The 24,718-nt window shown below is 41.7% G+C and overlaps 1 protein-coding gene across 1 annotated transcript in view; it reads left to right on the top strand.

Moving 5' to 3' along the window:
* The window catches only part of SMCP (sperm mitochondria-associated cysteine-rich protein), a 14,358-nt gene extending 10,241 nt beyond the window's left edge, over positions 1-4,117 (top strand). Inside the window, exon 2 of the mRNA XM_011980840.1 lies at positions 3,476-4,117. Coding sequence (XP_011836230.1) covers positions 3,496-3,852 — 357 coding nt within the window. The 5' untranslated portion in view covers positions 3,476-3,495 and the 3' untranslated portion in view covers positions 3,853-4,117. The remainder of the gene's footprint in view (positions 1-3,475) is intronic.
* Positions 4,118-24,718: the final 20,601 nt, after the last annotated feature.

The following is a 24,718-nucleotide window of genomic DNA, read 5'->3' as shown; positions in this document are numbered from 1 at the left end:
ATTGTCTCTCACCCTAATGCTGTAGTTCAGAATATTCAAACATAGGGGTCCCTATAGGAGGTAGCACTGTGCTCCCCTTCTTCCCAGAGAAAGTCTCGGGCTTTCTCTGTAAGAAGGAGGGCCCTGGCATATGCCCAAGCCTTCTCACGCACATGCCAGGGACCTCCTTCCCACAGAGAAACCCTGAGATGAGGCTCCAATGGTTCAGAAAGTGAAAGTGAAGAGAGGCCGGCTAGGACTGCGTCCAACGTGTGAGTCTGAAAGTTACTGTTACTAGTGGGTGGAGGTGTCGGCCACACCTGGCTCAATGGGACCCAGTTTTTACACTACAAACTGGATTTAGGTGAATCCCCAGATAAAAAAGGGTTGAGTCTAAGAGCATGTCACCCATCATTCAGGACAGCCACAGCCCTGGGTCTTCTATAAGTCACAGGGGTGATTCAGATAGCAAAGTAGGTCATCTGACAGGCATCCTTTAGCAACCACCTGACTGGAGAATCATGCACACCTTCAGGAAAGGATGATATAGATTTTTGTCCTACTGGGGTGGATTAGTCCTTCTCCACACTGCTCTAAAGATACTACCCAAGACTGGATCATTTATAAAGGAAAGAAGTTTAATCGACTCACAGTTCCACATGTCTGAGGAGGCCTCAGGAAACTTACAATCATGGCAGAAGGCAAAGGGGAAGGACCTTCTTCACTTGGTGGTAGGAGACAGAAGTAAGAGCAGGGGAAATGTCAGACACTTATAAAACCATCAGATCTTGTGAGAACTCACTATCATGAGAACAGCATGGGGGAAACTGCCACAGTGGTCCAATCACCTCCCTCCCTCAACATGTGGGGATTATAGGTCCCTCGCTCCACATGTCGGGATTACAATTCAAGATGAGATTTGGGCAGGGACACAGACCCAAACCATATCATTATCATGGGGTAACCCCCAGAAATAATTCATTTTTCTATTTTAATTTTTTATTTTATTTTATTTTATTTCATTTCATTTCATTTCATTTCATTTTTTGAGATGGAGCTTCGCTTTTGTTGCTAAGGTTGGAGTGCAACGGCACGATCTCGGCTCACTGTCACCTCCGCCTCCTGGGTTGAAGTGATTCTCCTGCCTCAGCCTCCCGAGTAGCTGGGATTACACGCACCTGCCACGACGCCCAGCTAGTTTTTGTATTTTTCGTAGACATGGGGTTTCACCAAGTTGGCCAGGCTGGTCTCGAACTCCTGACCTCAGGTGATCCACCCGCCTTGGCCTCCCAAAGTGCTAGGATTACAGGCATGAGCCACCATGCCCAGTCCTCCCCCAGAAAGACTTTAGTGTGAGGAGAGATTTGTAGCTACTGTCCCCAGGAGTCCCTCTATCTACAGAACACAAAAGAAGAGGACAAGACAAGAGATGTGGCTTTCTAAACATCAGGGAGAGGGTTTGAGCAGGACTTGGGGGAAGTACCTTGACAGCAGGTACGGATCAGATGGAGGGCAAGTAGGGAGTGTCCAGCAGGAGAGAGATGGCTAGGACGGAGGCTGGCCCCTGCTAGGAGCTATTCACACTGGCTCTAACTGTTAAGACTCATGAGAAAGTTCAAGTAATATCAATTTGATCCAACTAAACAGCCATCATCACAAACCTCAAGTTCTCCTCACCATGTACTTATGATTATGCATGGACACATGCCTACATGCATTCACGTGTGTGCACACAAACACACACACACACACATTCTCATAGAGATATGGGCAAGTGTGTGCTTAGTGGAAAGCCCACAGCAGTAACTGGTTCAGTTTAAAAAACTAGTTTGGGGCCCGGTGCAGTGGCTCACGCCTGTAATCCCAGCACTTTGGGAGTCTGAGGTGGTCGGATCACCTGAAGTCAGGAGTTCGAGACCAGCCTGGCTAACACGGTCAAATCCCATCTCTACTAAAAATACAAAAATTTGCTGGGCATGATGGCTGGTGCCTGTAATCCCCGGTACTCCAGAGGCTGAGGCAGGAGAATCACTTGAACCCTGGAGGCAGAGGTTGCAGTGAGCCAAGATCTCGCCCTTGCACTCCAGCATGGGTGACAAGAGTGAAGCTCCATGTCCAGTAATGGTACTTCCCTCCAAAGAGAAAAGAAAGAAAGAAAAAAAAAAAATTAGTTTGGGCAAGAGGCTTTTCTCACAATCCCGAGGATGCCAGAGGCCAGAAGGTGGTTGCAACTTCACTTCAGCAGTTGTCAATCCAAATCCCACACCCATCCCCCACACCGGTGACAGGGCTCTGACAGGCCTGGCGCCTCACCCACATGGGTTTGTGGCTTTGTGAGCTGAGTGCCCACAGGGGGTACAGGCTCATTTCCCATGCTTCCACATTTCCCTGAGGAGGCTAGATAACAACCTGCTCACTGCCTACTGTTTCCTGGCCACTTCTAGACCCTCTATTCTGCTCTGGGGCCACGACAGTGGTGTTCATCCTCTCATCGTGTGCCATTGGAGGGACAAGGCAGAAACCATATAGGGGCTTCCCCAGGGGCTGCATACTGGGGCCAAGGCCCAGGGACCTTCCTGGGAGAACTTGGATTTCCTGGGTGGAGGAAGGTAGATAGATAGAAGTAAAGCAAGAGTTGTTTGGATTTTCTCTATACCTAGAAGAATGAGGAAATTACAAAACTGCTGAATGGTTGAGTTTGAGGATCCCTATAAGGTCCAGTTCCCCCTTCCTCATCCCCACCACTGCCCCTTTATAGAGGAAGAGATACAAGCCCAGAGAGATGAAGAGAACTGCCCAAGCCCTGAGGCTTGGGAGTTGCAGAACCAGCCCTAAAACTCAGGTCCTGCCATGCCAAAAGCACTGTACTTTTCATTTCATCTCGCTGTAACCACCGCAGTGCTCTGTGCATGGGACAAGATGATGCGTTCAGGAAGGGTGTAACAGTTGATCACTCTAAGTACAAGAGTTCCATTGCGCCTGGGTCACTGGATGCCACATTAGAGACAAGAACAAGCACATGCTCTGGAGTGGGATAGAGCTTGGCTTGAATCCACTTACAAGCAACTGAGGTGGATCTTTGAACTTCAGTGGTCCTCGTATGATGTGAAGTGGACTAAAAATGTCTACTTGAGGCAGGTAGCGGTCATTACATTAGCTGATGTTTGTGAAGGGCCCGACACTTGACCCAGGATCTGGCAACTGAGGGTCACACTGTTTGCTCATTAGCTAAGAGACCTTAGGCACATTGCTTACATATTCTGGTCTTTTGATTCTTTATCTGGCAAATGACTACCTAGTAAGGAACAAACATGCTGGCATATGCAAAGGTAGAATTACAGGGCTGGCTGGCCCCTCTGAGGTATCCAGCTCTGCTTTCTCAACCCTGGTCTGAGTCATTATCCTGAAGATGGATGTATTTGGGTGGTAAGAAAGGAGGAAATGAAAGCAGGCACCCAGATTTCCTTCTGATGAGAATATTATTTTCTTTTTCTAGTACCTCCAAGTGTCCAAAAGATGTGTGACCAGCCAAAACACAGTCAATGCTGCCCAGCAAAAGGCAATCAATGCTGCCCGTCAAAACAGAACCAGTGCAGCCAGCCAAAAGGCAATCAATGCTGCCCACCAAAACAGAACCAGTGCTGCCAGCCAAAAGGCAATCAATGCTGCCCTCCAAAACACAATCACTGCTGCCAGCCAAAACCCCCTTGCTGCATTAAGGCCAGGTGCTGTGGTTTGGAGACCAAGCCCGAATGCTCACCGCTTAATATGGAGTCTGAGCCCAACTCACCACAAACTCAGGACAAGGGCTCTCAAACCCAGCAGCAGCCCTATAGCCCACAAAATAAGTCCAGTCCAAACAAATGGGAGTAGAAGTCAAACAAATAGATTGTCCCTGGGGCCATGCCTTTCACTCTGTAGGGTGGGGTATTACTGAGAGTCAGGCTAGACCTATGTTTAGAGAAGCAGTTTTCACAGTGACTACCATTTCCACCCAACGAGAGGCTTCTATTTCCCATCATAGCTCCCTACCCTAGGAAGGCCTCCATCTGGAAATGGGAGGATGAAGAAGCTGGAATCATCTTTCCTAGTGATCCTGACATTTAGACAGCACAGAAATAAAAGAGCAATAAAAAGAACATTGCCTCCCTTTGTTCCTTTACTTACCTGTGAAACCATCTCACCAGCCTGGCCTAGAGCCCAAGAAAATATTATGGGCGTGTCCTGGAGGTCCAAAGAGCAAGAACTAGCATCCTGAAGAACAAAGCCTCTGCTGAGCTGGAGCTTAGTTGACTGACTCATCTTGCTTTTAAAATGAAAGTCCTGCATTCCAGGAACCCCTTCAGTCCTTATTAAAAAAAAAAAATTATTGGTCCCCCAAAGTTCAAGAACCCTAATTCCCCTGGGTCCTGGGTACCACATTGTACTCCAGACCAAGCAAAAATATGTAAATCCCTTGGAGTGATTCTACCCCCCATCCAGAGATTTTAGATGGAGGTAGAGTACCCAGGACTCAGCAATGCACAGTGACTGGCGGCAAAGAGCGAAATCTTCCAGCATCAGCACTGGCTCTTCGGTCAGAGAGTAGCAATCCCAAAGCAAGTGATTCAGTGTCTCTGAGGCTCTATTTCCTCATGTGTAACATGAAGATAATGGTACTTCCCTCAAAGATTTTTTTTTTATGAGAATTAAAAGGGATAATTTATTTAAAGTGCCTGACATAGGGTCTGACACCGAGTGGCTATTCAGTGTGCGTAGTTCTCAAACTCCTCTCAGCCACAAGGCCCTATTTCGCTCTAAAGAAGCCATCATCCTCCAATAATTTGTCCCCAAGCATGCCCCCACTAGTCCAGGTAGGCAAGTAGAAATAGATAAATCAGGCTCGTTAAGCATACTTGTAAACTTCCATTTTTACTGCTTTTTGATGTGTAATTAACATATCACTTTTAAAATTTTTTGAGTGCACTTCTGTACTCTCTCTCTCACGCTTCTCCCTGTCCACCAATCCCCAGAAAACTACTGGCCTACTTTTGTCCCTTCAAATTAGTGTTTTCAAGAATTTTATGTAAGTGGAATCACACAGTAGGTATGCTTTTTTATGCTGACAATTTATTCTTTCGAAGCAGGTCTTCCCTACCCGCTAAACACTGCATATATGAAGTAGCTCAAAACAGCAGTTTCTATTTTGACACCATCTAAGGTCTATAAAAGTCATCTTCAATTACTTGGAATTTCAAAATAGATATTCCCTAGTAACAATGCACTGGTAGCACACAAAATATTCCTGCACTTTGTTTAGTTTGTGGGAGAAAATTTTTTAAATTGGAACAATTTCGTAGTCCTACAAAGGTTATGTTGGAAGCAGTTTATTTTTCCCTCTAGGAGGGTGGGCAGCCATCTCTCCAAAGTTTTTGTAAATGCTAAGGTTCAGATTTCAAAATAAAAACAGGTTTTCATGGAACATCTAAAATGGGCCACTCTATTTCTATTCTGGGTCGTGGCAACTCTGAATTATTTTGTATTCCCACACTGCAAAGGGCAAAACCCCATTCCTTGCATGTAAACTTTCAGAAGTGGGGCAGCACAATTTAGGAGTTTCTTGAAGTAGCTAGACACCTGCAAGGTCAGATCATTCCAAGAATCTGGCCAGATGGGAAAAATCTTGAGATTCTCAGCACTGGGCTCCTGAAGACTTCCACATGCCACATCTAGCTGGTCCTGGGGGATTTGTGGTTGCTGCAGTAGTTGGAGGGTTGCTACTCTTCGCAGCCCAGGTGGTGGGTGCCCTGCTCTCCATCCTGGGAGCCTCCTCTGGCTGTCATGCTCCAGGGACTACTGGGGTTCCAAGGTGAGACCTCCACCCTCCCGTGGTGCCAGCCTCCAATTTGGCATCGCCCCCCAACTCATTGGTGGAAGTCAGTGAGAGTCCTGCTACACTGGGCCTCACCACATACCCAGGCCCAATGCAGCTGGGCAAGATCTTGGCAGAGCTGGGCCTTGGGATCTGCACCCTGTGCAAGGACAACAGAGATGAGCTGGCTCACCTGCCTTTCCCTTGCAGGGGTCTGGGGAAGCCAGCGGTAATTACCCAACCCTCTGTGAAAGGCGAGACTGTGGGTCTGTGGGAATGGTGGGAAGACCCTGCCCAGCCTGGAGACTCCAACCTTCACCCCCGCCCTTTGCCCCACCCCAGTCCCACTCTCTGTCCTCTTCCTGAGTCTCCAGGCAGCTCTCTGGGTTGACCGATCCCCGCGGGGTGCTCTGGCAGCAAGTCAAGTCCCTCCTCTGCCACTTCCCAGACCAAACCACTGTGCATTCTTTTATGCCTGGCCCCTTTCACTCAGCTAAATTAGATTGAGATTCAAACATGTTTTTGCATGTATCCACAGTTCATTCTTTTTCATTGCTGAGTAGCAAATACCCTCATTATTGTGAATATGTCACTTTTGTTTATCAATCCTTCAATGGGCATTTGGGTTGTTTCCAATTTGAGGCTATTACAAATAAAACTGCTATGAACATTCATGCACAAATCTTTGTATGAACATATGCTTTCATTTCACTTAGGTAAAGACCTCAGAGGAAAATGACTGTTTTATATAATAGGTATATGTTTTACTTCTTAAGAACCTGCCCTACTGTTTCCCAAAACGGTTCTGCCATTTTACATTCCCACGAGAAGTGTATGGCAGTTCCAGTTGTTGCACAGCCCTGCCAATTATTTGTATGCTCACTTTTTCTATTTCTAGAGTTTCAGACATTTTAATAAATACGCAGTGTTGCTTCATTGTGGCTTTAATTTGCATTTTCTTAATGGCTAATGACATGGAGCATCTCTCCTTGAGCTCTTCTGCCTTTGTATATCTTCTTCGGTGAATTATCTGTCCAAATATTTCCTCCATTTTTTTTACTATTTGGAGCTATTTGGATTCTTATCACTGGATTTTAAGGGGATGTGTGTATACATATGTATGTGTGTGTATGTATGTGTATATCTATATACACGTATGTACGTGTGTATGTACACATGTATGTATGTGTATATATATGTGTGTATGTGTGCATATACGTATATATGTATATTCTTGATACAAGTGTCTTGTCAAATAAATTATTTAACATATTTTCTCTGGACTGTGGCCTATCATTTTATTCTCTTAAAAATTTTTTTTCAAATAGCAGAAGTTCTTAATTTTGATAAAGTCCAGTTAGTTGCTTTTTTATAGGTTGTGTTTATTGTGTCACACCTAAGACATCTTTGCCTGACTCTAGGACACAAGGATTTTCTCCTATATTTTCTCCTAGAAGTTAATTTTTGTTCAGGCATACCTTGAAAATATTGCTGGTTCAGTTCCAGACTGCCACAATAAAGCGAGTTACACATTTTTTAAATTTCCCCGTGCATATAAAAGTTATGTTTACACTATACTACAGCTTATTAAATGTGCCATAATATTATGTCAAAAAAAGAACATACCTGAGTTAAAAATACTTTATTGCTAAAAAATGATAATCATTGGAGCCTTCAGCAAGTGGTAATCTTTTTGATGGTGGAGGATCTTGCCTTGATGTTGACAGCTGCTGACTAGAGTGACTGGTACAGCTGTTTTTTTTTTTTTTTTTTTTTTTTTGAGACAGAATCTCGCTCTGTCACCCAGACTGGAGTGCAGTGCTGTGATCTTGGCTCACCGCAACCTCTGCCTCCTAGGTTCAAGCAATTCTCAAGGTACAGTTTCCTGAGATAAGACAACAATCAAGCTCGGTGCATCAATTGACTCTTCCTTTCATGGAAAATTTATCTTTAGCATATGATGCTGTTTGATAGCATTTTACCCACTGTAGAACTTCTTTCAAAATTCAAGTCAATCATCTAAAAACCTGTCACTCCTGTATCAACTAAACTTATGGAATATTCTAAATTCTGTGTTGTCATTGCAACAATGTTCACAGCGTCTTCACCAGGAGTAGATTCCATCTTGAGAATCAATGTTTTTGCTCATCCATAAGAAGCAACAATTCATCTGCTCAAGTTTTATTATGTGATTGCAGCAATTCAGTCACATCTTTGAACTCCACTTACAATACTAGTGTTCTTGCTATTTCTAACACACCTGTGGTTACTTCCACCACTGAAGTCTTGAATCCATCCAAAGTCATCCATGAGGGTTAGAGTCAACTTCTTCCAAACTTCCGTTAGTGTGGATATTTTTACCTCCTCCCATGAATCACAAATATTCTTAATGGCATCTAGAATGGTGAATTCTTCCCAGAGAGTTTCAGTTTACTTTGTCCAAGTCCATCAGAGGAATCACTACCTAAAGCATCTATGGCAGCTATATCCTTACAAAATGTATTTCTTAAATAATAAGACTTGAAGGTTGAAATTACTTCTTGATCTGTGGGCTGTAGAATCAACATTGTGTTAGCAGGCATGAAAACATCAATCTCCTTTATATCTCTATCAGAGCTCTTGGATGACTAGGTACATTTGTCAATAAGCAGTAATATTTTGAAAGGAATCTTTTGTTCTGAGCAGTAGGTCTCAACAGTGGGCTTAAAATATTCAGTAAACCATGCTATAAACATATTTTCTGTCAACCAGACTTTGTTGCTTTATTTATAAAGCACAGGAATAATAGATTTAGTATAATTCTTAAGGGCTTTAGGATTTTGGGAATGATAAATGAGGATTGACCTCAAAGTCATCAGGAGTATTAACCCGTAACCAGAGGGTCAGTCTGTTCTTTGAAGCTTTGAAGCCAGGCATTGACTTCTCCTCCCTAGCTGTGAAGTCCTAGATAGTATCTTCTTCCAATAGAAGGTTGTTTCATCTACACTGAAAATCAGTTGTTTAGAGTAGCCACCTTCATGGACTATCTTAGCTAGATCTTCCGGATAACTTGCAGATAACTGCAGCTTCTACATCAGCACTTGCTGCTTCCCCTTGCATTTTTATGTTATGGAGCAGACTTCTTTCCTAAACATCATGAACTAACATCTGCCAGTTTCAACCTTTTCTTCTGCAGCTTCCTCACCTTTTTCAGCCTTCACAGAATTAAAGGGAGAGTTAATTCTATGGATTGCTGTAGATTAGGCTTCAGCTTAAGGGAATTATGTGGCTGCTTAGATTTATCCAGACCACTAAAACTTTCTTCGTATCAGCAACAAGACTGCTTTGCTTTCTTATCATTCATGTGTTTACCGGAGTAGCAGTTTCAATTTCCCTCAAGAACTTTTATTTTGCATTCACAACTTGATTGTTCAGCATAAGTCCTATCATTTGGCCTATCTCAACTTTTGACATGTCTTCCTTACTAAGCTTAATCATTTTTAGCTTTGAATTTAAAGTAAGAGACATATGACTCTTCCTTTTACTTGAATACTTAGAGGCCACTGTGGAGTTATTCATTGGCCTTATTTTAATAGTGTTGCTTCTCAGAGACTACGAAGGCCCAATGAGAGGAAGAGAAATGGGGGAATGGCTGGTTGTTCTAGTAGTAAGAACACACAAAATATTTATCAATTAAATTTGTTATCATCTATGGGCACAGTTCATGGTGCCCCAAAACAACTGCAATAGTAACATCAAAGATCAATGGTCACAGATCACCATAACAAATATAATAATAATTTTAAATTTTGAAATATTGCAAGAATCACCAATATTTGACAGAGAGATATGAAATGAACACTTGCTGTTGGAAAAATGCTACTAATAGAATTACTGGACACAGGGTTGCCATATAACTTCAAACTGTAAAAAATCACAATATCTGAAAAGTGCAATAAAATGGGGTATGCTTCTTTATGGTGGAAGGTATGAACAAAGGTTCATTTTTTTTTTTTTTTTTTGCTTTTGTTATTGTTTTTTTTTGCGGGGGGAGAGGCAGAGGGAAGCATAGGGATATCCCACTGTATTATCACTATTTATTAAAGACTGTCCTTTCTGTAGCCTTTGCATCTTTGTGAAAAATCACCATGTCATATTTGTTTAACTCTTTTACATTGATCTATTTTTCTGTCTTGACACTAATGTCTTATTTACTGTAGCCTTATGCTAAGTGTTGAAGTCAGGTAATATAGTCCTCTAATTTAGTTGTTTATCAAAGTTGTTTTAGCTATTCTAAGTTCTTTGCACTTTCATATTAATTTTAGACTAAACTTGTCAATTTCTAAAAATCAATACGGGGATTTTGACTGGGATTTTTTAAATCTGTAGATTAAATTTTGAGGGAGGAAATGAACATCTTAACCATATTGAGTATTTTGATTCATGAACATGGATTTTCTCTCCATTTATTTATGTCTTCTTTAATTTTTTAAAGTTTTATAGTTTTTGGTGAACAATTTGCATGCATTTTGTCATATTTCCCCTAAAATTTGCAAGCATTTTGTAATATGTGTTTGATATACTTTGATTGTATTATAAATGATATTTTTATTTTGGTTTCTGATTATTCAGTTAATACACAGAAATTCAATTATTTTTATATATTAAACTTGTGTATAGCTTTTCTTTCTTTTTTTCTTTCTTTTTTTCTGAAATGGAGTCTCACTCTGTCACCCAGGATGGAGTGCAGTGGCACAATCTGGGCTCACCACAACCTCCACCTCCCACACTCAAGCAGTTCTCCCACCTCAGTCTCCCGAATAGCTGGGATTACAGGCGCGTGCCACCATGCCAGCTCATTTTTGTATTTTTAGTAGAGACATCATGTCACCATGTTGGCCAAGCTGGTCTTGGACTCTTGACCTCAGGTGATCCGCCCGCCTCGGCCTCCCAAAGTGCTGGGATTATAGGCATGAGACACCGTGCCCGGCCTGTGTACTGCTTTTTGGTTTTTACAGCTTTCACATAAATACCATAAGATTTTCTATACAAATGATCATGCCTTCTAAGCACAGATTTGACTTCTTTCTTTCCGACGTATTTTATCATTCTGTTTTGCCATTTGAAGATGTCCCTTCTTTTTCTACTTTGTTGAGAGTTTATAACAGAAGTGAATGTTGGATTTTGAAAAATGCTAGTTCTACATCTATTGAGATGATCATATGTTTTTTTTTATTTTTAGTCTGCTAATGTGGTGAATTACATTGATTGATTTTTGAATGTTAAAAGAACCTTGCATACTGGAGATAAGCCCTCTTTGATCACATTGTATTATCTTTTTTATATTCTTGGATTTGGTTTGCTAAAATTTTGCTAAGAAGCTTTGGCTTTATGTTAATAAGGGATATTGCACTTTTTGGTAGTTTTCTTTTTTGTAATATTTTTGTCTGATATTGGTATCAAAGTAATGCTGTCCTTAGGAAATAAAAAGTGTTCTCTTCAATTTTCTGGAGCAGTTTGTGGAGAATTGGTGTGATTTCTTCCTTAGACATTTGATGGAACCCTGATGTCATTATCTGTGTCTGGAGGTTTCTTTGTGGGAAGGTTTTTAACAGAAAATACAATTTCTTTAATTGATTTTAGTTTTTCAAATTATCTACTTACTTTTGAGTGAATTTTACCACTTTTTATCTTTCAAGAAAATCATCTATTTCAGCTAAGTTTTAAAATTTATTGGTACAGATTTATTCATAAGATGTCCTTATTATTTTTAACATATGTGGAATTTGTAGTAAGCTTATTTCATTCCTGTATTGATAATTTACATCTTCTCTCTGTATTTCCTACTTAGTTTAGAGAGTATTTTCATCAATTTAATCAATCTTCTCAAAGCCCTGGCTTTTTGTTTCATAGTTTTATGTGGTTTCTGGTTTTCTATTTCATTTATTTTTATTCTGATTATTTCCATTCTTCTGCTTATTTGGAGTGTAATTTGTTCTTTTTTCTAATTTATTAAGGTGAAAGTCGAGGTTATTAATTGAAATCTTTTCTTTTTTAATATGGGTATTTAATGTTAGAAAATTTTCTTTAGGTATTGTTTTAGCTACAACCAGAAAATTTTGGAACGTTGTTTCTATTTCTAGTTCAAAGGAGTTCTTGTTTTCCCTTTTGATTTACTGTGATCCATGGGTTAATCAGAAGTGTTTTTATTTATTTTCCAAATGCCATGAGATTTTCCAAGAGATATTTCTGTTTTTGATTTCTAATTGTATTCCTCTGCAGTCAAATAACATACTTTACATGACTTGAATTTTTTTTAATTCACTGAGATTTATTTTATGACTCAGAATATGCTCTATCTTGGTAAATGCTTCATGTGCACTTGAAGAGAAAGTATATCCTACTGTTGTAGGATGGAGTGTTCTGTAAATGTCAATTAGACTAATTTGTTTGACTATGTGATTTGAGTCTTCTACATCTCTACTTATTTTCTGGTTGCTTGTTTATCAAGTATTAAATGTGTAGCATTGAAATGTCTGATCATAATTTTGAATTCTTCTATAGTTTCTTTCAATTCTAGCAGTTTTCATGTCGTGTATTTTGAGACTCTCTTATTAGAAGCATGAAGATTTAAGATTTACTGTATCCTTTTCATGAATTGCCTCTATTATTACAAAATTACCTTCTTTATCCCTGGTAATATCTTAGCTCTGAAATCTACTTTGAAGTCAATATATCCACATTTGCTTTCTTTTGATTAGTATTAACAAGACATTTCCCCCATTATTTTGCTTTTAACCTATTTATGTCTTTATGTTTAAAGTGAGTCCCTTCCAAGCAGTATATAGGTGAATCTTTTTTATTTGATCTGATAATTTATGGCTTTAAATTGGAGTACTAAGATCAATAGTGTTAATGTGATTAGTAAATATGGTTGTGTTTAAATCTACCATCTTGCTGTTTGTTTTCTCTGTCTCACCTATTTTTTGTTTTCTTTTGTCTTATTCATTTTTTTGAATTGAGCCTTTTATACAATCTGATCTCATCTCCTTCTTTGACTTAATCTCTGCAACATTTTTGTGTTAGTTTGGTGGTTGCATCAGGATTTTATTGTTTAGATTTTTAACTTTGTATAGTCCACCTTTATGTTATACTGCTTTCCTTACAGTATCAGAACCTATAAACTACATACTTCCATTTTTCTCCTTCTGATCTTTGTGCTATTATTATAACACATTTTTATTTTACATACATTAAAAATATTCATAATACATTGCTCTCAATTTTACTTTAAATAGTTATTTATTCCACCTGTAGGTTTGAATTGTAAGAAAATTTTTTTTTTGTTTTATCCAAGTATTTACCATTTATGGTGTTCTTCTGTTGTATAGATCCATAGTCCCATTTGATATTATTTTCCTTCATCCTGAAGACTTCCTTTAAAATTTTGAATAATTCATAGTCTGCTGGTGTGAAATTATTTCCGCTTTTAAATGTCTGAAAAAATCTTTATATCATTTTAAAAATATATTTTGCTGGATATAGAAATGTAGTTTTCCAGTTTTTTGTTATTGTTTGTTCTGTTGTGTATTTTTTCTTTCATTACATTAAGGATGCCGCTTCACTGTTTTCTGGCTTGTATTGTTTCTAGAAAGAAATTTGTTGTCATTTGTTCCTTTTTCCCATCATGATGTGACTTTCCTCAGTGACATATCTATTTATCTCTGGCTATTTTTATGATTATTTTATCATATGTTTGAAGCAATTGTGTTGTCCTTGTGCCTTGGTATAATTTTCTTCATGTTTCATGTTTCTTGAATTTGTGGATTTACAGCACCCTGCCAATTTTGAAAAATTTTGATAATTCCCCATCTACCCCATCATTCAAGGATTTCAACTGTTCTTACATTAGGCTGCTCAAAATTTTTCCACACCTCACTGATGTTTCCTATTTGAGTTTTTTTGTTTGATTGTTTTTTGTCTTTTTTCCTCTTCTCTGTGTTTTGTGTCAGGTAATTTCTATTGCGACATCTTCAAGTTCACTATATTTTCTTCTGTAGTATCTAATATACTATTAATCTCATCCAAGGTATTTTTTATTTCAGACATGGTAGTTTTCATCTCCACAAATTTAATTTTAAAATATATATATTTCATATATTTACTGAATGTGTTCAATATTTTATCTAGCTTATTAAACATACAGAATGAATTTATAATAATTGTTTCAATGCTCTTGTCTACAAATCCTATGTCTTTTCTGGGTTGCTTTTATTTTTCTATCATTATTGATGACATTTTACTATTTCTTTGCATGCCTGGCAATTTGTAATTGGAAGTCAGACATTGTGAATTTTGTCTTTCTGGGTGCTAAATATCTTTATGTCCCAATAAATATACTTAAGCTCTGTTTTGAGATACAGTTAAGTTACTCGGCAGCAGTTTGATTCTTTCAGATCTTTTTTAAGACCAGAAAAGCATTTAATCTGAAACTAAATTGTACCCACTACTGAAGCATAACCCTTCTGAGTACCCTATCTGAAACCATGTGAGTTACACATTTTTCCAGTCTGGCTAGTAGAAACAGAAAGTATTTCTGGCCCTGTGGGCTCCAGGGATTTTCCTTCTTAATTCTTTGAAGTAATTCTTTCTCCTGTCTCATGTGATTTCTTCACATGAATGTGCCTATAGTACTCAACTGAAGACTCAGGAAGAATCTTCTGCAGATCTACAGAGTTCTTTCTGTGCACAGTTCTCTTCTCTCTGGTGTTCTGCAAAGTAGCTGCCTTGGCATCCCAGCCTCCCAGTTCTGTCTCCACTCAGGGAGATAGCCAGGCCCTGTCTGGATTCCCCTTCTGCACGGCAGCTTGCAAACTCTCTGAGAGTAAGCTGGAACAATCAGGGCTCACCTTATCTGTCTGTCAAGGTTCACTGTCCTTCGTTGCCTTGTGTGTCTAGTATCTTGACAACCACTGTCTCAGGTATTTTTTTCTTTTTTGGTGGAAGGGTAAATCTGGCCCCTTTTACTTTATCTTTACCAGGAGTGGTAGTTCACTTTGTTTTATCAATTATTTGTTTGAGCATCAAATAACTGCAAGGTTCTATGTGATATACTTCAGACATGGAAATAAATCAAGTCTGTTTTGTGATGCTTACAGCGCAGAGCAAGACAGGAAAGCAGATACAAAGGTGTAAGTGTTGTGATGGTGGGGAGCACGTTTTTTTCTAACTCCAACAACCTAATCTTTCCTGCCCATATATCCTTTCTCCAGGAGTATCCTTGGACTCCTCCCTGACTGCATCCTCATGGAGTGAAAACTAAAGACAGGTACACTTTGCTGAGGCTGCAGTGGATATGAATCTGGTTGTGGGTTGGGTGCAACCAAAATCTGGTTGTGGGTTGGGTGCAACTGCAATGGCTCAGGAGGCTGTGAATAGGGATGGAGGCTTTTAAAATACATGGTAAGAAAGCTCTCTGACCCTTCACTAAATACTAGTGAGAAGCCATGGTGTGGTGGAAATAAATACTGAAATTTGGGATGGATGATCCCTGAGATACAGAGCTTCAAAGCTGCCAAACTGCTTCTGAAACAGAAGACGGCAGCCCTGATATTAGGACAGTGATGCACTCTACTCTAAGAGGCTACATGCAGCGGGCAGTGAGGGAAGGAAAGCCAAAGAAGCACTTTATATAAAGGGGAATAATTTCAATAACAGAAAACTCAAGTTACAAAGGTGTCTCTGGAAGTCCAGCACAACTAGTTCCTCCTGCACTCAACACTGGATCAATTGATTTTTTCTTGGTTAAGCACTGGATGAAGTGGTTGTGTTTCATTTCAAACCAAAAATATAAATTCTATTTTAAAATGCCAGTATAATGATTCACATAGCAGAGATGTTTGTGTTGTGCAAGGCCAAGAGGGCTGCAATACCAGGTCAAACACAGAAGATCGGGTCCTTGAGCCTTGGCCTGACAAAATGTTCCTCCTTCCTCATGTAAAATCACACTGCAAATCCCCTGGGTGCAGCTCCCCTCCCCCCGCCCACCTTTGTCTACCTCCTGGAGGTGGGCACAGGGCAGACTTCTCAGGATAGCTGGACTGGCTTAGCTGTATCAGCCATCCAGGGCCTGTGGAAATGCCAGGCCTGCCTTTCCTTGCCTCATCCCTACATGCAGACTTCCCATTTCTGTTTGGCCTCATGGCTAGTTAGCCAGTTGCTCGGAGTTGCTTAGAAACAGGAGTAAGGAATGGCTGTAATTTCTTATGTCACGGAACCAGAGGAAAGGAATAAAGGGATGAAACTCTAAGCACAGGAAACCCACCAACCAAGTGCCAGGGCAGATGAAGCAGGAAAAAATTGGGTCTTGTCTTTGTTCTTGGGAGCTTGGGGTTATTAGTGGGAAGAAAGGGATGTTTACAAAGTCATATAATTACTATTGCCAAAAAATGGAGAGACTATTTAGGGTGATGAAATTCTGGAATACTGCAAGCCCATCTTTTCTCTCACAGGAAGCTTCCTCAGAAGCCATCCCACCTAGTCAGCAGCACATACTACTCAGGGGAGGGTCTAGAGCTGGATCCTCTGGACAAAGACTCTTAAGTTTCTAAGTAGGCTTTGGGGATATATTGCAGAGATCTAAAAGTATATGCTCTCCACAAAGCAGTCTTAAATGAATCTCTGGTAAGGGGAAAAGGAGCGGGAGAGGAGATTCTGCATTGCATGAGGTAAAGCCAGAGTTGACTGAGTTTACTAGGAGTTGAGTACGTTGTTTTCTGCAATCAAGGATAGTGGCTGGATATTAGAAGCTAAGTTCATTTATGGGAAAATGCATTCATATCTTTTTGACAAGAGTATTCATTTCTTCAACAAACATTTAGAAAGGTGTCATATTAGATGTATTGGAGAGTCTATGCATCAAGCACAGTTCTAGGTGTTGGGGAAGTCAAGAAGCCAAATACAGTCAAGGGCCCAGCTCTCATGAACTTAACATTCTAGGGAGTCAAGAACACAACAAATAACACAAGCTCCAATAGTGGTGAGTGCTATAATGGGATGAAGAAGGGCATGGGGTAGAGAATCAAATGTAATTGCAGTTTTGGATTGTGAATTTCAGGTTATTATAACTAGGCTCAAATACATCTTTATTAATCAAAATAGGAACCATGAAAATTGACAAATTTTTGACAATAAGAAATAAGTTTGCTCTTTCCTGTAGCATTAAAATCTGTGACTCAGGGTTCGACAAACTCTTGGAAAGCATCTTCTGCATGCTGCTGGTTGTGGAAGCATTTTCCCTGCAAAATGTTGTCAAGATGCTTGAAGAAGTGGTAGTCGGTTGGCAAGAGGTCAGGTGAATATGGCAGATGAGGCAAAACTTTGTAGCCCAATTCGTTCAACTTTTGAAGTGTTGGTTGTGTGACAAGCAGCTGGGCGTTGTTGTGGAGAAGAATTGGGCCCTTTTTGTTGATGAATGCTGGCTGCAGGTGTTGCAGTTTTTGGTGCATCTCACGAATTAGCTGAGCATACTTCTCAGATGTAATGGTTTCGCTGAGATTCAGACAGCTGTAGTGTATCAGACCGGCAGCAGACCACCGAACAGTGAGCATGACCTTTTTTTCTTGCAAGTTTGGCTTTGGGAAGTGCTTTGGAACTTCTTCTAGGTCCAACCACTGAGCTGGCTGTCACCAGTTGTCATATAAAATCCACTTTTCTTCGCATGCCACAATCCGATGAAGAAATGGTTCGTTGTTGTTGCATAAGATAAGAGAAAACGATGCTTGAAAAACAACAGGTTTTTTTTTTTTTCTGCTCAGCTCATGAGGGACGCACTTATCAAGCTTTTTCACCTTTCTAATTTGCTTCAAATGCTGAACAACATAGAATGGTCAACATTGAATTATTCAGCAACTTCTTGTGTAGTTGAAAAAGAATCAGCTTGGATAATTCCTCTCAACTGGTCATAGTCAACTTCTTATGGCCAGCCACTACACTCCTCATCTTCAAGACTCTTGTCTCCTTTGCAAAACTTCTTGAACCACTACTGCACTGTACGTCTGTTAGCAGTTTCTGGGCCAAACGTGCTGTTGATGTTGCAAGTTGTCTGCACTGCTTTATGACCCATTTTGAACTTGAATAAGAAAATTGCTTGAATTTGCCTTTGTCTAACATCACTTCCATAGTCTAAAATAAATATAAAATAAACAGAAAGTAATAAGTCATTAGCAAAAACATCAAGTAAGAAGTGTGCATTAAAATGATGTATAACAGAACCACATTTACTCAAGAATGTATTCCGATAAAAAATGGCAAATTTCAACAACACAAAAGCCCCACTTACTTTCATACCAACCTAATATTTTAGAGAGGCTAAAGGAGCCATCTCAGAAAATTGATATTTGGGTAGAGACCTGAATGACATAAAGAAGTAATTCACTGGGATATTTGCAGCCGAGCTCTCCAGAAACAGAGAACAAGTGGAAAACTGCAAGGCTGGATCCAAACCCTCCACAAGTAGGAGCTGAGGAGTAGGGAGGTGAGGTGGAAATGAACAGGGGTTGTGGAACAGTCAGGGCATCATGGGATTTGGTGTGTCAGTAACAGCTTTATTGGGGAGGAAGGGTGGGGTAATGAGCAGAGTTTACAAGGAGCTGAAGAAATAGAGTCAGCACTGGCTATTGCCCCATTTATCTGCTTCTCTTAACAATATTTTTAACAATGCTCTTATCCTCACTGTTCCCAAGCCCTCTCTTCTCATTCTTTCTTGAATCCACCCCAATCTGGCTTTCATCCTCACCACTGCCTTAGACTGCCAGTGTCAAGGCCATTAATGGCCTCTGTGTTGCCCGATCCAATGGGCATTCTTAGTCTTATCTTTTAAAACATGTTTAATTGACAAAGATTGTATATACTCAAGGTGTACAATGTGATGCTTTGCCATATGTGCACGTTGTGAAATAATTGCCACAATTAAATGAATTAACACATCCATCAGGACTCAGGCTGTACCTTAGATCCCCAGAACTGTTCATCTTATAACTAAAAGTTTGTACCCTTTGACCAACATCTCCCCATTTCCCCAGCTCCCCCCACCAGTTCCTGAAAACCCCTGCTCTACTCTCTGCTTCTACAAATTTGACTTTATTAGATTCCACATATCTGTACAGCATTTGCCTCACTGTTCATCCCTCCTCCTTGGCAATGTGTCCACTTGTCTTCTAGAACACCATATTATCCTCCCGTGTTTCTTAACTCTCTGTCTGCTCTTTCCCTTCTCAATTTTCCTGAACTTTTTCTTCATATCTCGGTGATCATTCAACACTGGAGTGATTCAGGGGATCACGCTTGAGCCTCGTGTGTTTCCTCTCCATAGTCATTCCCTTGGTGATTTCATCCTGGCTCACGTCTTCAAATGCCATTTATATACTGATGATTTCCAAATGTATTTCCACAGCATAAACCTCTTCCTGAATTCACAACTAGTATCTCTAACTGCTGACTTGACAACTCCGCTTGGATGTCTAATAGGTGTCTCAAGCTTAACATGTTTCAAAGGTCAAACTGCTGACATTTTCCGTAAACCATCACCTCAGCCAGACACAGTGGCTCATGCCTGTAATCCCACCACTTTGGGAGGCCAAGGCAGGTGGATCACCTGAGGTTAGGAGTTTGAGACCAGTCTGGCCAACATGGTGAAACCCTGTCTCTACTAAAAATACAAAACTTAGCCAGGCGTGGTGGCGTGCGCCAGTAATCTCAGCTACTCAGGAGGCTGAGGCGGGAGAATCACTTGAACCCGGGAGGCGGAGGTTGCAGTGAACCGAGATGATGCCATTACACCCCAGCCTGGGCAACAAAAGTGAAACTCCATCTCAAAAAAAAAAAACCCACAAAACAAAACCAGCCCCACCTGTGGTCTTCCCCATCTCTGTTAATGAATCCTTATGGTCATTCAGGTTGTTTCCCACTGATATTTTATCTTATTTTATTTGTAAGATATAAGTCTTATTGGTTCTAGGATCCAAATGTATCTATATTCTGCTCACCTCTCTCTGCCTCTACTGCTACCACCCTACTTCCAAGCCATCACTAATTTCCTACAGTTCCTCTAAGAGTTCAACTTGCTTCCACCCCTGTCAGAGAGAGCCTTTTAAAACTAAGTCAGATAATGTCACTGATCTGCGGCTTCTCATCTCATTGACTATAAAGCTAAAGTTGCTACATGATTTCTCCCCACCACTCACCTCTACCCAAGCCTCCAACCTTGTTTCTCAAAACTCTTTCCCTTGTTCACTCAGCCCCAGCCACACCAGCCTCCTTACTGGTTCCAGAGCACTCCTGCCTCCGGGATGCTGCCCATGTTGTGCCCTGTCCCTGCACTCATCCTCATGCTGGCCTCCTGGTTTTCTCCAGGTTCCTGCGTGAGGCCTTCCCTGGCTACCCCATTTAAAATAAATGACATCGCCCTCCTCCAGCACTTGGTAAACCTCTTCCTTGCTACATTTTTCTACACAGAATTTCTGAACATTTAACTTAATTTAAATTTCAGATATGTGTTTATTTTGCATACCTTGATTTATATTTCAGGTGTGTGTTTATTTTGCATAACTCCTCCAACCCCCGCTGGAATGAAAGCTCTAGCAGGGCAGGAATTTTTGCTGTTTTGTTGGATGCTATACCCTAGGTCCTAGAACACAGGCACACAAAGAAGCTCTCAGGAAACAGCAGTTGAATAAAAAATCAACCAATAGGAAAGAAGGCAGGAAAGGCATTTCTAGCAGACAGGAACAATGGAAAGCACAAGGTCCACAGACCTGGGACTTGGAGATCTGCCCTGCCTTTCTGTGTTCTCCTCTTGAGATTATGTCATCCTCTGTAAAGCGAGGGTTACACTCTCCATGCCCTGAAGGCCCCTCCAGCACTAGTATCCCTGGACTTGGACTCTAAGCAGGGTAGAGAGGTGGCCCTGGGGTTACTGGGCCTAGGGCTCCTGGCAGAGGTAGGAGAGGTACGGGGAGAAGGAAAGGTAGCTGGAGCTGAGCATGCAAGTACTAGCCTATGAGAGGTAATGGGCTCTCTCCCCTTCCTGCCCACTCCACCCCAAGCAGGCTTTCTAGTAAAACCTGAGTGGCAGGAAAATAACTTTGCAGCTGCTCCAGCAATTTCCAGCTTACCTGTCTTCTGACTTGCAGCTGTCCTGTCATGCCCTATGGAAGCCCTGGGCTCTCTCTTACTGGGGCATACCAGGATTCAGTGTCTATCACACTCGGTGGACATCTCTGCCCCCAGTGGAGAGGGTGGCTTGGGAGCACAGGGACTTGAGCTTGATCAATGTGCTGGCTTTCGGAGCACTGGCCAGCTGCTACACTACTCTGAGCTTCAGCTCCTCTTCTGTAAAGCATAAAGGATTATTACATGAGAGTGAATGGGGGGTTGATGCACGGTGTCTAGAAAACAGCAGGTTTGGAAGACCTGTTCCCTTTGCACTTTCCTCTGCATTCTCTCCAGGGAGACTTCCCAAGCCCTGTTTCTGTTTATACCTGCATCCATGAAAAGTTAGTTGAGTGCTCACTTGGCATGGCACTGAATTGCACCCACCTTTCAGTTTCTGCACCTGTCTGTAAGGTTAGGAGTTCCCTGAGGGCAGAATCAGGATCCTCTACTACATCTAGAGCATCCTGAGATCAGGGGTTGTATCTCCCTGTCAGACAGGGAGGACAGGCCAGGGCCCTCCCCAGAACACTGGCTCAGCTGAGGTCCCAGAGACCTGTACATGCCCTGACTCTGAGCATTGGTACCTAATTTAATGTGAGACAGTAAGCAGAGGACACGTGTCTTAGGGAGGGAGAGATAGGCACTATTTTCTACTTTGGACCAGACCAACTCATCTAGTGGCCTGGAGCAGTCAGATAGCTTTGTGACAAACTGTCCATAAATACAGACTAGTTCATGGGTGGTTCACCAGGGCCCATGCCAGGCAGGAAAATGTGGGCAGCTCACTCATGTTGGTAAAGTCACGAGCCACACACACACACACACACACACACACGCATGCACATGCTAAAACACATGCATCCGAGTGGCCTCTGCAACTGCTTTTAGGAATAATTGTAAGAGCAATTATGCCTCTCAAGAGGCAGCTAATGCAGGATCAGGTGTCCCCCACCACTCTCTAATTAGCAAGGGAGAAAGAAGGAGTGGGGAGTGATAAATCAGGAAGCTGGGCAAAGTCCTGGAAAATCCCTGATCCCTTACATTTACTTGTCTGACATTTGAGGACACTTTGGAGGGAGACTTCATGGGTGGACTTGGTCCCTGTGCTCCCCTTTTGTTCTGTGACTGTCTCTTTCTCCCATCTGAAATGTCCCTCCCCCATTCCCTGCACCCAAGGGCCCTGCCACTCCTGGCTGCCCCCAACCAAGCTGTGCTCCTCACAGCCCTGCCTTCTTCTTTTTCACACAGCCCTGTGAAGCCTTACCCCGCATGGTAATTTGCCTATCGTCTCCATTCCATGTGCTTGGCTGAAACCTACCTTCTATCTCTGACTTGATAGGCTGTGACTGTATGTACACTCCTCACTCTATTACTATATTCCTTTTTCCAGAAAAAAATTGTGTTCCAAACCACTGTCTATCCTCTGCCCATGCAGATCCCAGGCCCCTCCATGTACCATCGTCCTCTAGAAATGCAAAGCCACCTTAATGTCCCCATGATTCCCACTCATGTGAGCACACTCGGTACACATAGGCTGTCATCAAAGCACAAGACAGAGTCTCACATCCTGGGCTGAATCGTCACCTGAGGCCTAGCAGCAGCAGACTGGAAGGAGCAGCAAATGGGAAGGCAGGTGACCTGGCTCCCCTCCCCACGCTACTCCCATGCACTGTGTGACTGTGCGGCTTCGTGTTTTTCATGGGCAAAATGAGTTAGTTAAAGTTGATGAACTTTAAATAACTTACACCCTTAAAACTATCTTTATGTAGGTAACACACGGTAATCCATCAGCAAACCTTTGCAATGGCCCCCAACGATAAAATAGCCAACTTTCTGAGTACAACCTATGTGCTAAGTACATATATTGCCTCTCCAAATTCTCACAGAATTCTAAGGAGTTGTTAGTATCCCCATTTTACAGACAAGGAAACTGAAATTCGCAGAGGTAAGAAATGTCTTATCCAGATAAAAAGACATGCAGGTGCAATTCAAACCTAGGCCTGTCTGATGGCAAAGTCAGTGCCCACCATTGAACAGTAACATTCTTTCAGATTGGATTAGGCTGAAATAAGCTTAAACACCAGACCCAGCCAGGAAGTGGAGCTCCCTACTCCCAGGACCAAAGAGGGTCATCCCAAGGGCATTTTGGCTGAATGAGAGCCAGAGAAAACTGGCACTCCCTCCAGAAAACCCAGAACTGGCCATGTTGGGGTAAGTGACTGACTCACAGAGCTAGAATGTGTCTTTGAAGTCACCTAGTGCAACCTGTCACAGCCATCAGATACTCAAGCACCTAGCAAGGCAGCCTGATGGGGAGGAGAGACCCTGACCAGAGGTCAGGACACATGGGTTCCAGACCAGCTCTATCACAGCCTCGCTGTAGGCTCTTGGGCAACTCATGTTCTCTCCAGACTTCAATTCCTGTCAGAATACAGATGAGCCCCAATGGTGGGAAGTAGGCATATGTGTGTTAAGAAGCTCCTATGTATTAAGGAACACCTACATTTTAAGCTACTTGAAGGCAGGGACTGTGTGTGTTTTCTATTCATAACCCTATCTCCAGTGCCTTGCACATAGTAGAGGCTCAGTAAGTGTTGGGTGAATGGACACATCAATTATATTAACAACTTTACCTTGCGACCTGGTATTAGGCAAAGACATTACTTCTTTTTTCATTGAGGTACAATTCATATAACATAAAGTTACCATTTTAAAGTGAACAATTCGGTGGTGTTTAGTACATTCATATATTATGCAACCACCAACCCTATGTGGTTCTATAACATTTTCATCATCCCCTTTAGCAGCTACATCCCATTCTCTCCTCCCCTCACTTCCTGACAACCATCAGTTTGCTTTCTGTTTCTATGAATTTGCGTATTGTAAATTTAAGTTATTATTATTAGTTATTATTAGACAAATAAAGAAGCTCTTATGCACCAAGCATAGTGTAAGGTATTTCCCATGCATTCTCTGAAGATTCCTCCATCTCAGACATTCTGCTGTCTTCTGGCACAGAGAATCAACTGTACAAAATGTGATTTCCCCAACAATGAGCCCAAAGGGGAGGAAATTTCCTTTAGTTGGAGAAGGGGACACTGAGTGTCTCTTTTCTCTACTACTGACAGCCTTTATGCCTCTGCTCCTCTTTCTGCCACCAAGAGCAGAGCTGACTGTCCTTCCACAGATCTCAGATCCAAGAGCAAAGGCCAGCACTGGTGACTGAGATCCAGTGATCCAACAGGCCCAGAGAGAGAAAGCTATAAGAAGATGTAAGAGAGGAAAGCAGGTCAGGACAGACAGATCCACCCAGAAGCCCAGAAAGGATGAGTCAGCCCTCTTGGCCCTTTCTTGGTCTCTTCTGCCTTCCTTGAACAGCAGACAGACACAAAAGGTGAGAGAAGAGCCAAGGTCAGTCCCAGGAAGCAATGGACAAAGACGAGGAAGATTCGAAGTTTGTGGGGAAGGCCAGGCACGGTGGCTCATACCTGTAATCTCAACACTTTGGGAGGCCTAAGCGGGCAGACCATGAGGTCAGGATTTCAAGACCAGCCTTGCCAACACAGTGAAACTCCATCTCTACTAAAAATACAAAAATTTGCCTGGCATATTGGTGCATGCCTATAGTCCCAGCTACTCAGGAGACTGAAGCAGGAGAATCGCTTGAATTGGGGAGACAGAGGTTGCAGTGAGCCA

This window comes from Mandrillus leucophaeus, unplaced genomic scaffold, assembly GCF_000951045.1.
Source record: "Mandrillus leucophaeus isolate KB7577 unplaced genomic scaffold, Mleu.le_1.0 Scaffold1049, whole genome shotgun sequence".
Lineage (NCBI taxonomy): Eukaryota > Metazoa > Chordata > Mammalia > Primates > Cercopithecidae > Mandrillus > Mandrillus leucophaeus.
This window is presented reverse-complemented; position numbering and strand designations above follow the sequence as displayed.